Source organism: Calypte anna, chromosome 1 (assembly GCF_003957555.1).
Source record: "Calypte anna isolate BGI_N300 chromosome 1, bCalAnn1_v1.p, whole genome shotgun sequence".
Taxonomy (NCBI): domain Eukaryota; kingdom Metazoa; phylum Chordata; class Aves; order Apodiformes; family Trochilidae; genus Calypte; species Calypte anna.
Genome location: NC_044244.1, coordinates 186,765,170 through 186,780,425, shown reverse-complemented (window position 1 = coordinate 186,780,425; position 15,256 = coordinate 186,765,170). Strand labels below are relative to the sequence as shown.

At 44.5% G+C, this 15,256-nt stretch overlaps 1 protein-coding gene across 7 annotated transcripts in view; it reads right to left on the bottom strand.

Moving 5' to 3' along the window:
* MTMR2 (myotubularin related protein 2) overlaps nt 1-15,256 on the bottom strand; it is a 65,550-nt gene that overhangs the window by 741 nt on the left and 49,553 nt on the right. For 4 of the 7 annotated variants that reach the window (XM_030450978.1, XM_030450964.1, XM_030450995.1 and 1 more), the window contains 9 exons: nt 10,069-10,218; nt 9,040-9,228; nt 7,921-8,106; nt 6,915-7,121; nt 5,316-5,408; nt 3,820-3,933; nt 2,195-2,371; nt 1,099-1,229; nt 173-272 (listed from right to left, as the gene is read on the bottom strand). In XM_030450978.1, coding sequence (XP_030306838.1) covers nt 173-272; nt 1,099-1,229; nt 2,195-2,371; nt 3,820-3,933; nt 5,316-5,408; nt 6,915-7,121; nt 7,921-8,106; nt 9,040-9,228; nt 10,069-10,218 — 1,347 coding nt within the window. The remainder of the gene's footprint in view (nt 1-172; nt 273-1,098; nt 1,230-2,194; nt 2,372-3,819; nt 3,934-5,315; nt 5,409-6,914; nt 7,122-7,920; nt 8,107-9,039; nt 9,229-10,068; nt 10,219-15,256) is intronic. The other 3 variants (XM_030450972.1, XM_030450985.1, XM_030451016.1) reach the window with 3 other exon arrangements.

Below are 15,256 nucleotides of genomic sequence, written 5' to 3'. Positions count from 1 at the left end.
TGGCTAAGCTGTTTGGTCTACTAGAATGACCTTAAATAGCAGTTGCAATGCAGGCAGAAAGGCTTCTTTGGTTGATAGACAGTTGCTTCCATCATTGAGCAGAAAACTGAACTACCTTAAGTACACCACTATGATCCTGCACAGAAGCATCAAGATTACTTGTCATGCTTACCCAAGCAAAATGAAATGACTGATCCCAGCAATTCACACAGGCCTTGTGGTATTCCTCTGCCTTTCCCCTGGTGAGTGTGAGGCACTGGAGGACAGAGGAGCTGCAGAAAGCCCAGGGGAGCCATGGTCTGCATCTCCCCTCAGAAATAAAGATACTGAAGTTGCATCCTGGCACCCCCAATGTAAACTGTAACCAAGACTTCAAAGTTGCAGAGTTGGGAGTAAACTTTGTACTACACAGTTAAGTCACATCATGTAAGGTTGTTCCTCTACCCCTGTGTCTGATGGGTAGAAGCTGCCCCCTCTCTAAATAAGGCATCATTTACATGGCTTCCTATGATCTTAAGTGGAACTGAGGGGGAAAGTGAGACCAGGGTGATATGTCCCAGGTGCTGGTTGTCACTGCTCCTCGCTAAGGATGGTGGCAAATGCTCCCAGTAACACTGCTGTGCAGACACTGATAGCAGGGGGGGGTCATGACTTAGCAGCTGTATTTTAGACTCTGATACAAAGTCAGTCAGAGTCAGTATTTCCTTTTAGCAAAAGGGAGATTTCTCCTCAATGGCACTAGTGCACACTCTAGTGCCCAGACTTTCTAAAGCCAAGTGGTTTCCAGCACGTAATTGAACAAAGAGCAAGCTCTGGCTTTGTTTTAGGTGGCAAGTGCAATTAGTTTGTATTTTAATCAAGCCACAGAGAAGGTTAAATGCACAGGGGGCCTTGTTTGTTCGTTTGGTTTTGCTTAAGCTTCCTCTAGTGCTACAGTACTAATAAATTACCCTGGAGAGACATAAATAAATAGGTTGGCATCTCCCAGACACCGCACTGGAAATCCAGAGGGTTTCAGAAAAGCCACCCTGATGGTCCCGGGAGGTACTGGGCAAGGCCAGTCCGTGTTACACAACTGTCTGTACAGGGGCAACGCACTGCGCGGGGGAGCCGGCCCGCTCCGAGGAGGAGGTGGAGCGGTTGGTGATCTCCCTCTGCAGTTCCTCCACTTTCTTCTGCAGCTCAGCCCGCTTGGCAAGGAGCTCCTTGTAGCGATTGTGGACAGGTTCCTGCAAGGAAACAAGTAGCAAACCGAGTGTTCAAAATGTTACTGACCTGGCAGGCTGCTGTATGGGAAGGAGGGGCAGTGAGTGGGTTCTGTCACTGCCTCCAGCCCAGGGATTTTAAGTGAATAGATGCTCTGGCTTTGGGATACTCATTTCATCCAACACTCATAATACAATGGTGGCCAAATGAAGCCTTGTGTATATTTTGAAAGAAAGATGATGATTACAGAAGTCTGATCTCTGACATTTCTGGGGGACACTGACCTTGTCATCTCAACCTGGATAAGATTTCAGGGCTCTGGGGGGAAAAAACCCTACAGAGGTTTATCTAAATGTTTTAACACAGTTGTGACTGTTAAGCAGTTGGTCCTAGAGAGCAATTGGTGTGTTCCTCTATCTAATGACCCAGATCTGCAAAGCTGTGATAACCCAAATGTGACATTGAGGCGATCCTGGAATTTTTGTCCCTTTCAGAATTTAGGGCCATGTTCAGGCTGCTCCTCTCAGGTACCTGCCCTGGGCATGCATTTTTCCCTGCTGGCAGGACTCAAGACCATAACAAGGACAGCAGTTGGACTTGGGCAGCCAAAGCAAGCAGCAGGTTCCTCTTGCTGGTAATCTATTTGCAGCCCCAAAGGTCAGATCTAGAATCCCACATCCAAATAAGTTTTAGGGTTTTAGGCTCTTTCGTAAAGGGAGAATTCAGAGTTTTTTCCTCATATACTGAGAGAAAATTTCCAGGCTGTTGCCTCTCTGATCTTCAGCTGTTGCAGATTTCACAAGGTGGTGACCTCCAGCTGAGCACCCACACCAGCCACCTGTAGCTGCTGCTCCTTAATTTACTTGCATTTGAATTCAGGCTTTTGCTTTTTAATTTTAGCAGTGGCAGCATAATTTTGCACACTACATCCTGTTCTTCAAAGGTGCTAGCAGGGAGAGAAATAAAAGGAACCTTGGAAGAGAGGTACCTGTGGTTTCATCCTGGGGTTCCAGCGGATGTAGTAGCCAACCCATAGCTCCAGGTGGCGCATGCTGGCCACAGGATAGAGGACGTGGTTGGAGTAGCTCACGTACAAGGGGTTGGTGAAGTCTTCCAGTTGGCTGTTGATGTAAGACCAAAGAGACACGGTCCTTTTTGGAAGGCTCTGTAAAGGAAAGGGGTGGAGGAGGCTTTATTTTCCATACAAATCCCAGCGTTTATCTACAAAGTATATATAACAGCACATACATATGCCTGTCATTAGTACAGAGCTGGTTGCCTCATAGCAGCTTGAAAAAACCTCCAGTCTTTTGATGTGGTTTATTGTAATTGAAGCACATGGATGTAGGCAGGCACACACACACCCTGGCCTGGAAACATCCGCTCTTACCCACCCTGCTCCTGTCACAGACCAGGAATCACCATCAGCACAGCAAGGGGACACTGGCATGTGAGCTCTCAATGCTTTGGTTAAACTTCATCTCTTTACAGTGCTCCTGGAGGGCTTGCTGGCATATTTAATTGCAAAAAAAAACCCCAAAACCAAACCAAACCAAAACACAGTAAACCAGAAAACATTTGACTTAGGCTCTGATGTAGTGGAATAATTAGGTCTGTGAATAGTCCCAGTGAAACCAGAGTTGAAGTGCTCTCTAGATTAAGTACTTCATGAGACCGAGGCTTTACAAAAACCCAAAACCCACATGTAAAGAGCATGCAGGTTTTCTTCTCTGGAAATTACAATTATTCAATCACTGCAGACTCCGGAGAAACAGGGACCCTGATTTCTCTACAGTACAATGCTATTGCTTCTCATTTAATTTTTTATTATTGTTTTTAACTGATGTTAAACATAACCACACTGGGTCCATACTGTCCTGTCCCCACCGTACCCCAGCGATGTTAGGCTGCAACCTTTTGGTGACAAAAGTACAGAAAAAGTGTCACTGCTTTTTTTTCTGATTCCAGACAGGGGATGAACATGGTAGTGTTCAGATGGTCTGAATGTACACAGCTGCAAGCTCCTCCCTTGGCATACAAACCTCAACCAGACTGCAGGGCAGAGCTGGCTGGTGGCAGGACCTAGAGGCACATCCTTCCTTACACTACCAGCTCTATCCTCTCAAAGAAAAAAGCAAGAAAACACACTGAGAGCAGTTACTTTGTAATTACCAGTAATTTGTGTGTGCAGCATGACAACACACACTTGCAAGTTAAAAACAACCTACAGGGACCACTTCAAGGAAAAGGCAGGGCAAAAAGGTAATCGTTTCTACAGAGAAGGTTATATTAAACTGAAGCTCCAAGAAAAACTGCATTTCCAACTACACGGGAGACACAAGGAGCTATTCAACCATCGGTGAGGAGCTGCAACTCACACTGAAAGCAGCAGGACTGCCCAGAGGGAAATGGTGTTGCTGTGTGAAGTCTCCAACAGACAGTAGTTTGCACAAGAAGGAAAACCCCCCGTATCCCAGCTGTTAAGACGAGGGCTTGGGATCACCCAGACCTGCATGTACCACTGTCTTCGAGTGCTGGAACAACTCTAGCATTATCTGCCCAGTTAAAGCAATCACAGTACCATGTCTCTTCCTCAGAGAGAAGCTGTCCTACCTCCTTCACTCTCTGCTGCTCACTGCTGCACAGGAAGGTCCCAAACAAACAGCTGTACAGGTGATCCAGGATGGTTATCAGGAAGTACTCGTTGAACTCAAATGCTGTAGGAAACTTCAGACAGAACCAGACAGAAAATTAGGCTGGGAATTTAGAACAGGAATTGCAAATGAACTTTCTCCCACTTGTGGTCTTGGTAAGGAGTTGGCCTCTTTATTTCTAAAACAGGGTTTGTCCCCATTCCCTGCTGGCTGGATATTCAGGATCATATTTGCTCCTTCCAGGAGTATATTTTTCTCTTGGAAAGCAGTCTTACATGTGCAAAGAGGAATTCTGAGCTAAAGCCAGAGGTCTGAGGGGTTTGACCACTGTGTTTATACAGTTTGCTGCTTCAAGCTAAAAGCTTATTCTGCTGTGCCTGCTCCTCATGGCAACCTATGCAACAAGACTGTGAACAAAAGGCTGAAGCATATGTGAAATAATGCATAAAAAAGAAATAGAAATTCCCTAGAGCCAATTGGAAATAACCTGTGTGAGCAACAGAGCACTTCCCAGACAGAGGGAACAGCAGGGAGGCATCTTGCAACACAGGTCAGTGGGAGGGACAGGCGTATGGGAAGGGGCTGTGTTTGGTGTTGCTGTACCAAAAAAACCCAAGCAGACACAAGAGAGGGCAAACACATGAAGCTCCACAAACTGTAAGAACACGAGCAATGAACTGCAAAGACATGCTGGGGCAATGGAGGGGAGAGCAGGAGGCCTCACAAAGCACCATTCTTTTCTATTTCACCTGTTTTAATCCATGATGAGCCTGATTTTTTTCAGTGAACTGCCTGACTATAGCTGACACTTGCCATGTGGCACATTTTCAGTCACAACAGACACAAAAAACCTCCTAGGTCTCACGTACCTGGGGCATCTCTCCTGAACTGTGTCTGCCATGCTTGGTCTGAAGTAAGGAGCATCACATGGCAGCAGTATGTTTGCCTTCAGAAGTTAAAGTGGAGTAAATGCACATCCTGCTGCAGGTTTTGTTATGGGACCAGCTTGAGGAGAGTCAACAGGGACGTGTTTACACCCATCCCTTACAGCTAGAGACTTACAGCTCAAGTGGGTTATGCTTCTGAAGGCACAGTGGGTTAGTGAGGATGGCTGGGGTGTCTGCTCCTGCCCATGATAAGTGTGAAGCAGCTCTTTCAGGGTGAGCCAAGCTTCTTTGCACACACAATTATTATAGCAGCATGTAGGTAAGCAGCACCCAAAGTATGCACTGGCTAATCTGATGTGAGCCAACATCGTGGCTTTTCTGTGCATTGTGCATTCAAGATCTTTTCTAAACAGACTCTCAAGAAACTTATTGCCAGAGTCAAGGGAAGAGTAGAAGCTCAGGAGGAACAGTCTGTGCAGATCAGCCTGGAAATTTCTCCCATGGCCAGACACTGTGCCACATCTTGGTACACTGGCTTTGTGCATGCATGTGCCACCCAGCAGTTTACCTGTCTGGTCATCTGCCAAACGCAGTCGATGAACTGGAGGAAAACGGGAGAGCGATCCGCGTCGGCATGGTTCTTATCTCCATGGCCAACTCTCTGAAACAGAGAAGGACAAAGATTTGAGTCACACAGGGCTCCATGGGGACACTCCTGGGGTCTCCCCTCAGTTACCCAAGCCCAAGCTACCCAGTAGCTTTAAAAGGATTCATCTGAGTACTGATTTTCCTTTGTCCATATCAGTGGGTAAAGCATTAAAGGACAACTACTCCCTTTGCTTTTGAAGTGAAATTCTTTATGGGGATATTTTCATGCTAAATTAAACCAAGAGTTGTTTGAGTAGAGGCTCCAGATGCTATGCTGGCACTGATTTCAGTTAATAGCTGAAGTTCAGAAGAAAAAAATTGAGAATGCTTTTTGTTTAAGCTGCAGCTGTTGCCCTGGCTACTTCAGTAGTAGAGTGTGCTGGTTCTGAACGCTACCTACAGGCACGGCATGTGGCAATAACCATCACACAACACCTCCCAGCTTCCAAGTGCTGTACAAACACTAACACAGCCCATCTCCTGCCACCTCCAGGGAGGCAGTGATGAAAGCATCCCCAGAAGTAGGCCTCCAACCCTGACCATGCTGTGTGGCCCTGGATAAGACATGCGAGGCCTAATCCCTCATAACTAATATAATATGTTACTAATTATGTATTACCCAGGAGGTCTAAGTACTGTACAAAGACAGAACAAGAACATACAAGTAACAGAAGTTCCTACCTCTCCTGTAGTTCTGTTCTCCCCTCACAAAAGGAAACCAGTATCATTATCTCCTTTGTACAGACAGGAAAGCTCATATTGTTCAAATATCAGGTATCAGTTTTGCTGCAGCAGAAGCTCTGTTCTTAGTGCCTTAGGTTTCCCACCTTCCTCAGAGCATTTAACTAGGCAACCCACCATCACATGTGCAGTGAAAAGACCTTGTTCTAGCTCTTGCCAAAATTAAACAATCACTAGCAAATAGCTAGGAGCAAAACACAATGGGAACAAAGACTGAAAGGCTCTCTAAATTCCCATCAGTGCAAATCATAACCAGCTGTTGTGTCACAGGTCCTCAAGCTGCCTCTGACAGCTATGGAGATACAACCATGACTTACTGTTGGTCCAGTCTCAATATCCTGGTCTTTCACCTAAGCAATAAAATGCCTCCCCAAAACTAAAATGTGCCTGAAGAAAATGTTGGGCCAAGGCTGTAATCAAATTCCCCAGTCTCTTTGATGCCAAGGCACTCAACAGATGATGGTGTCCAAGATGATGGTCCCTGAAAATCCCCAGCAGAAATGCCTATCCTGAACACTGGTTTAAGCCTAAGCCTAGGAACACAGCATATCAGTCAGCCACGTGAGAGATTCAACACCACCTGGCTCCTTGTATCTAACCAAGACTGTCTTCTAGTAGGTTAAAGGTTGACTGGGATTGTAGGCAGAAAACAGTAGCATCAGCATTCACCTTTCTTCTGTGACTTCAGCTGGGAGACTTCTCCCCTAAATGCCTTTTGTCATCCCTCAAGGTGCACAGTGACTTTCTGTTCAGTGCCTTCCAAGGGCTTGTGACTCACCAGCTGAAATCTGTGGCCAAAGCTCAGCCACTCCTTCTCCACCAGCACTTCAAAGCCCCTGATGGTTCTGTAGTAGCCATCTAACATGAGCAGAGAGAGGGAGGTGAGCTGGGCTGTCCTGTCCCAGCCATCACTGCAGTGTACAACCACTGATGTCTTCCCTGACTCCACTTTGTCAGCGATTCGAAGGGCTCCAGCTAGAATGAGCTAGGGGACAAGGGGGAAAAAATGTTGCAAAATATCTTTGGAACATAAACTATAAATGAACGGGCTTGAGACAGCACAGCACAAACCAAGGGCTCTGTCTGCCTCAAAGAGAACAACAAATCAGTTCCAACTATTTTATAACTAGGACAGCAAACTGGTGAACACCTTTTTCGTTCCAGCAAGATGACAACACATCTAAACTGGAGCTCAGTCTTTGGTTGGACCAGGATTTAAACACAGGAGCATTCTGTGTCTTATCACAAACACAAAATGGCCATCACCTTGCAGACAGTGTAAGATGGACGTTTTTAGGAAAGAAAGAGCTTAATTTGAAAACCAACACTTGTAGAGGCTGAGGCACTTTGCCTCTTTCCAATTCTGCTTGGATTCCTAAAAGACTGAAGGTGCACAAACTCCCAATATCTGCTCATCTGGACAGACAGTATTGCCACGATGTCAGGGATCCCTGAGTCAAGATCATTGGGAGCTCTCAGACTTCTGTGCTCTAACCAGGCCTTTCACAGCTACACATGACCCAGAACACACTTCACTTCCAAAACACCATCTTTCAGTATTTCAACCCCCCCTCTCTTGTTCCTCTTCCCATCTCCTCAAATTTCTCCATTTCAAGGAACTGTGGCTTTAAATGGTTTTAAATGGCAAACAAGTTTTAAGTCTTTTAATTACTAAAGAATTGAAAACCCAGCACCAGAGTTAGCTCTGGATACATTTCCTAGTGAACAGACTGGTATGGACCTGTGGCTGCTCAGCCAGACCCAGTGGATGCAGACATGCATACCTTGATGTGCTCCAGCCAGTGAGTTGACTCTAAATTAGACAGCCAGTGAGTCTCCTCGATATTGGGATACACAATTTCTTTCAATTTTCTCAGTGATTCTCTCATAACATGAATATTGTGAATGTCCAGGAACACTAATTCTGCATTCTGATATGCATCCTCACTCTCGTAGCCCCCTCCTTTAGCCTGAAGAACAAAATCCGCATAAAACTGTTACTTAAAATTGAATTTTATATTTTATCCTAATCATTTGTCCTGAGCAAATACCCACTGACAAAACAGCATGGTGATTGTGCTATCTAAAGCAGGGAGAAAATATTGGATTTCGCTTGCAACTGGGGACAAATATGTACACACACATTGTATCTCTTTTCTGCAATAGTAATGAATGCTATAATTTCTACCAAAGAATATCACATTACAAGCCTTCTTTTTCTCTGTAATTATCATTTATCCCCATTCAAGCTTCTAGCTCATTAGATTCACAATTCTGTCATTTACAAATTTACCATACTATTATGGAGGAGTATATCCCCCACACTAATTGCCTAAGTAGCAAGAAAGACAGATTGAAAACAAAACGGAAAAAAAACCCCACTTTTGTGCAACAAATCAGTTCTGCCATTAAAACAGAGCTTAGAGTGATGGCATGAGACATAACAGCAGGAAGAACACAGCAACCTTTCTAGACATTAAATACCACCAGGTTATATTTTGAAATTAAAGATCATGATGCCTGATTTTCAGAAGTGCTGATTAACACCTGCTGCCATCAGGGTTAAGAGAGACAAAGTTCTGGTGCTGTCAGAGGAAGTCTTTTAAACAAGTGAAGTGAAAAATGGTGATGCATCAGATCCACGGTGCTACAGTTTGAACTCAGTACTACTTTGATTTTTACCCTTCCAATCTCACTTCAAGAGTTGTGGATTAATCCAAATGAACCTTTCACAGTCACACTGTTATCTACCAATATCAGTGCGGGTGTAAAAGTCTGCCTGGAGAATCAAATTATTGCATATCAGTCTCTTCATAGTAGAAAAGGAATAATTTGAAATGGTGATGGGAAAGCTCTCTAAATTTTTATATTCCCAGCTCTTGACAGAGGAAAAGGCACCTGACCTTATTGGCTACAGCATTCACACTAGGCCTTGCATCAAATATGAAGATTTTATGGGACTGAGCATTAGAATCCATGATGGCTTGAAGGTATTTTTCATCTTCCTTGCTTCGTTTGCCACTCACTCCCACCATTGGCTGGCTACAGCGGGTAATTGTTGCTTGGCTTTCTGGGTGAATCCATGATAATACCTTCAGAAATAAATGAGGAAGAAAGAAAGAAAGAAAAGAAGGAAGGAAGGAAAAATGGGACTCATTAAAGCAGTTACGTGTTTCACCTGCATTGACTTGTGCTGGGATCTTGCCATGTATTAGCTGGCTCCAGAAGGCTGCATTCATGCTATTAAATCATGACTGAAGGAAAGAACTCTTCTGTCCCTACCCACTCATTCTGGAGGCATTTCCAAAGTTTGACAAACAAGAGGTAGCCGAATAGGTTTAAGTCTGACTTTTAAATATAATGCAGAATGTTTTATCACTGATGTGTAAGTCATAAACATTTTTTGCTTAGCAGTTATTGGTCTATTCCTTACTCTACGTTACACCATGTAAAATTGAAGTGCTTTAGGAACAGACTTCATTTTCTATAGGCTTGAGAAGTAAAAGAGCACATTTTCAGTTAGCACTGAAGTAACTGTAATAACGTGTTTTGTCTTATTTTCATTTAATACAAATTTTAATCAAGAGTATTACTAAGTGTTCCTTTATCCTGAAAGTCAGAGTAGGCCAGACACTTGTAAACAACCAAATAGGGCTGCTTTTTGTTTCCCAGGAACTGATCTGAGATCCAGTCTGGATTGTGCTAAATTATCTTATCTTCTCCTTTTGGTTTAGTCTACATCTCTTTCACAAGAGGAATTCCAGCACATCATGTTGCTCTCTAACTCCTGAAACATACTGCCATCACTTTTATTATCCATTGATCACTTTTTTGCTCCCTGGAATCCACTCAGCCCAATCTTAGTATTATTTAATGGCCCAAAGGTATTTAACAACACCACATCAAAGTGGCTTTTTTGTTGTTGCACTCACTGGTATGCGTCCTCTTGATCTGAAAGATGCCACTCTCTTTAATTCTTCATCGGGAATGTTTACGGGCACAGCCAGAATAGCAGGGTATGTATCACACAGCTCATAACGCTCATTAATCTTGGTCAGCCTCCAACTTTCATTGGGAATTCCCTGAAGAGGAGACAACAGCAGATGTTAGCAAATGAGTTGAGACTTCAGCATAGATCTGAAATTAAAGGCAACTTTTGTTAATGAAGGATGCTCAGGGCTGGAGCCTGGGACTGCTTTATCTTGGTAACTTGCATTTCTTGCCTCTTCCCTGAGAGGTAGATGTTTTACTCAGGGCACTAAGGAACAGCAAAGCCAAGAGCCTGCAGGCAGGCTCACCAATGGCAAAGGAACTGTGGAAGCTAGAGATGTGACAACACAGGTGATTTCCCTGAGAGCACCTTTACCTTAACTCTGGTCTCATCATGGTGCTTACAGGAGAGCCAGGAGCAGGACAGAATGAGTGAGCAAGAGTCCTCACTCTGTTAGCACCTAGTTCAGACGTGGTGAGTGGTAACTGGGGAGAGGAAGAGGAGTAACCAAATATGATAGAAGAGAAGACAGAAGGTAAAACAGACTGTAGAATGCCCTCAAAAAATCTCTTTTGGGCCTTGTTCAGAGTTTGTGGAACAGCTGTGCAATCCTGAAAACACTAGAAACCTAGTAATTGTATTTCTCTGTCTGTGTGACTGTGTGTGACCTGAACAGTGATGTGTGACTACCACGTTCCGCTCAGACTAAGCTCTCTGGTTGTACTTGGGCTGGGAGAGTGGGGAATCTACACAGGCACATCACTGAGCTTGGCATTCCTGATGGGAAAGCAATGTAGCAGCTTCCCAGATGATAACCCCCAGGTACCACCCAGAGATCAACAGGGACAATCCTGACAACCTGGAGACCTTGGCTGACACCAGGAGTTAATAGATAAAAACAAGGGTGGTTGCTGCTGTGTGCCTGCAAGGAAAGATTCCAATAGAAACATGCTGCAGCAGGGGCAAGCATGGACACAGAGCACCTCTGTGGGCAGGAGACATCCTCTGCAATGAACATGGCCAGACTGTCAAGCACAGAGTCTGTTTTAGAAGAACATCAGCTCTTAAAACAAGACACACTTCTGTTCTAATAAACAGTACTTGCATTTTAAGGAGAGTGGTGGGACACTGCTGTCACGGCTCCCACAGGAAATAAGTGACAAATCTGACACAAGTCAGAGGAGCTGTGGTAATTATGGTTGACCCACACAGGCTGCAGCCAGTGAGTCACACTGTCAGAACAGGTCCCAGTCAGAAATCTGTCTAATACCAGTTACACCCTGCTTCTGAACCACCCCCGGCCCTGGGGCCCTCCCTGGAAGGAAATGTTACTAGAAGGAGTCAGCAGAGCTATCAGGACCCCAAGTATCCTAAAACCATAAAGGAAAGGTATTTTTGGCACTGCCTGAAAGCAAAGAAGTGGCAGAAATTGGCATCAAACTGTGTGTATGCACAGTTCAAGCTCACTGATGGGTGAAGCATGCTGAGAGGTCTACTTGCTGCACACAGCAAGGACCCAGGCATCTCCTGGGTCCATCAGCTCTGCTGTCAACAATGGAACAGCAAGATTCTCCTGAGCTGTCCATCAGCTGTGACCAAACTGGTTGCTATCTGCAAGTAAATTGATGGCAATGACTAAACTGATCTCAGTCCTATCTTAGCAGGTACATGGCTGTGCTGTAATGGATCCATCAGTGATGCTTGGAAATTTCAGCTCCCTCAAATCTGACTTAAAACTACACCACCAGCACACTCTCAGCAAGGAAAATGGGATCTGAACAGTTACATGGAAGAAAAGCCCATTTTCCTTCTACCCTGCAACTTTTAGCAGTGCTCACTGAGAAGATCAAGCAGTCACTGGCATTATCAAGCACCCTCTTCATAGTGCTGGGCTTCAGCACACACTGCTTGATCCAGAACTGACACCTTCAAAGCTCTTTCAGCTGCCACCCTGACAAATTCGTATGAAATCCTTCTTCTGCGATAGCCCAGACCAGGAAAATCCATGAAAATTCCTCAAAGAAGAAAAGATGTGGTATGTCAGCACTCAAATTTCCTTCAAATGACAAGAAATGTCTGCTTTTCCCCAGTACAGGAGCCTTGAATGACAGCACCACCCAAAAGAGCTCTGGATTCACATCATGACTTTCTCCAAGGGCTCAAAGCAAGCAGAAGTAAGCAAAGTAGGCTAGAAGAGAAGCTCAATTTGCATCTTCCCAGGATGTTTGCCATGATGCAGTGTAGCTTGTGCATTTATTCATGCTCCTTCAGATTTGTACTTTCTCCAGATGGAACCAATGGAAAAAGCTAAACATGATATAAAGCACATTGGTATTTCCTCATACAAGATTCATTTCACTTCTTCCTGGAAAGTTGTAAGCACCCAAAAGCAGTCACTATCAAATAAACCCAAACTGTTGCAGATGTTGTTCAGGAAGCCTTTTCAGGCTCAGGACCAGCTTGGAAGCAGAAACTGTGCACCTGCAGGAGGGACCCAGGTGCCTGCTCTGCAGATGCCAGGGAATGTGGCTGCTGGGCATCCACATTAGCAACCAAAGCTTGCTGCCCTGACTGGTGCATGAGGTCTGTCTTCTCCAGGTAAATTACCACTGCTAGTGGACCCTAATTTCAGGAGAACTCATGCATTCAGTTGCTTCCAGAGCACAGAGTGGGGAAGGCAACCTGGCCACATCTACAACTGTAAATTAAATGTGCCCACTGCCATTCTCATTGAGCCCAGCTGGCACAGAGCATCTCACACCTATACTGTTAAACTCTTTTATCCTCAAAACTGGTGTTTGTCCAGACTGCCTGCTGGTGATCTCTGGCTTGCATTAACCTCAGAAATATCCTCAGAAATATCCTCAGAAGTTTGGGAGCACTCTGGTTATCTAGCCTTCCAACCCTCTCTCATCTTGCTTCACAAGGGCCCGACTGTCTCTTCCAGGTCCCTGCTTTTACATGGCCCATTTGGACAACTGTGGCTCCGACTGCCAAGAAACAGCAAAGCCATGCCAAAGAGCTCTGTGAAAATCTATAGAAATGCAGATAGAGGAAAAGGACTAGAGAGATGGGGATTGCTGGTAGCTCAAGGTTTCAAGCGTGAAAACAACATCATGAAACAGTGTAAAATCCCAAAGGAGAAACTGTGAGTTCAGTGTGCAGTCACTGGGTGAGGGCCAACAGCAAGGTCAGCTCTGTATTGGTGTTGACATCACCAGTGGAAGATGGCAACAACCCAACTGAAGGAGGTGCAGAAATTTGCCTCTCCCTGCTGCTTGCCTATCTTTTTTGTGCACTGCTTCATACACTTGTTTCACATACATCTTGCTGGAAAAGCATCTTCATGCATGGCTAAAAATGCTCAAACTCACTCACTCAAAAGAGGGGTGGTGACAGCCTGGATTGAAGCTATGCCTGGAACTTGCATAGAAGATGCACCTTGGGAACATTCCTTATGATTGTATCATCTGATGATAGCGATGAAGCCTTTGTGTCATTTCCACACAGAAACCAGACTTGGTTTCCCTCTGCATAGGCGTTCATGCCTTACTCTAATGACCTGTTCTCAGTTATCACTTCACCTATGCATGCTGTAGAGGATGGAGTATGTTGTAGGAGATGGAGTTCCTTTGTTTGCAGGGAAAAACTTTTCAAGGTGCACCAGGATGGCACTGAAACCAGCACCTTGCAAAGCACTTGTTCAACCTTAAGCACATGAGAATCTTTCACTGATAGAAAAAAAATTTACTTCCTTGCTGGAAACACACACACACTCACATCTCTCTACTGGATGCAGTAGACTGACTCTGAGCTTAGCCAGGCAGGTACACCCTGAGCTCCAGTGAGGAAGGCAGGGAGGGTCCTGAATTATACACCAGAAATGCCTTTCTCAAACCTAAACTGAGCCATGAGATACACCAAGGGCCTGAGCACACAGAGCTCAGACATATCCCTGCACCAACACAGACGCAGCTGACAGAGCTGTACTTGGCTCAGATTGTCAGCACTCAGCACAGGAGAGCTGTGATCCATTCTGCAGTAGACAGGGACCCAGCATAAGCAGGATCTTAGACCATGGGACATTTATCAATTCAATTCTCATTTTCCTTGAGGCTGCACCCATCATTCACATACAGGATGCTGTTCTCATGCTCTACCTTTCCCACTTGCTGGCACTTATTTCTTGTTTTCCTCAAAACAGGTCAGTTCCTCTTCTGAATTATTAATTTATATTTTTCTCTGAAAGCAGAAACCACAGCCCTACACTGTGGCTCCCTGGGACATAAGACCAGAGCATAGGATTAGATAAGCATGACTTCTGTAGAGAAACATCACACACTTCCAGCTTCACAACTCCTTGTAGTATTTTCCAAATGCTCCCCACCTTGTTAAGGAATATGAAAGCTTTAAGTTACTCCAAAGGCATCTCAAGGTCTTTTGGTTTCAACTGAGTCTTATTCACTTTGTGATTCTGTTTTATACTCTGCCAGCCTGCGTGTAATAAAAATCAGGGAGTAATTTCAGTTTCAAATTTCATTTGCCACATGTGATTCCATTTACTGACTAAATCCCAAACCTCACTGAGTTCCTTTTGTTCTCTACAGGTTGTTTATTACTCCCCATGGTTTTACACAATCACAGATTTTTAATAAGTTACATATTTCCATCCTTGCCAAGAATGCTAACAGAGAAGCTGAGGGTTTACTGAGTATCTTATTTTCTAATTGTTACAATCTCTATCATAGCAACATGCTCATATTAATCCGGAAAAAAAAAATCATAAAAAAACCCCAACCATACTTCACACAAACTTGACACATCTATCAGTGTCAACACAGATCCTGCCATGGCTCCTATTCTAAAAGTCCTTACTAGATGCCTGGTAGTTGGCTTCTACTTTTGATCCACACCATTCTCTCTGTGTCTCATCTCCAACAGGGAAATGACTGACCTGGTCTAAGATTTACCAAGTTAACATCTGGCCACACTGCTGGGCTGCTTATGCTCTAAGCCAGCTCGTCTCTAATAGTTTTTAAACCAGTCCTAAAACATTTTGTGGATAGTGCAAATATCCTACTTTTCTATTTCTGATCACAATTCATTCAGTCAGAGACAGGTAATCCCAT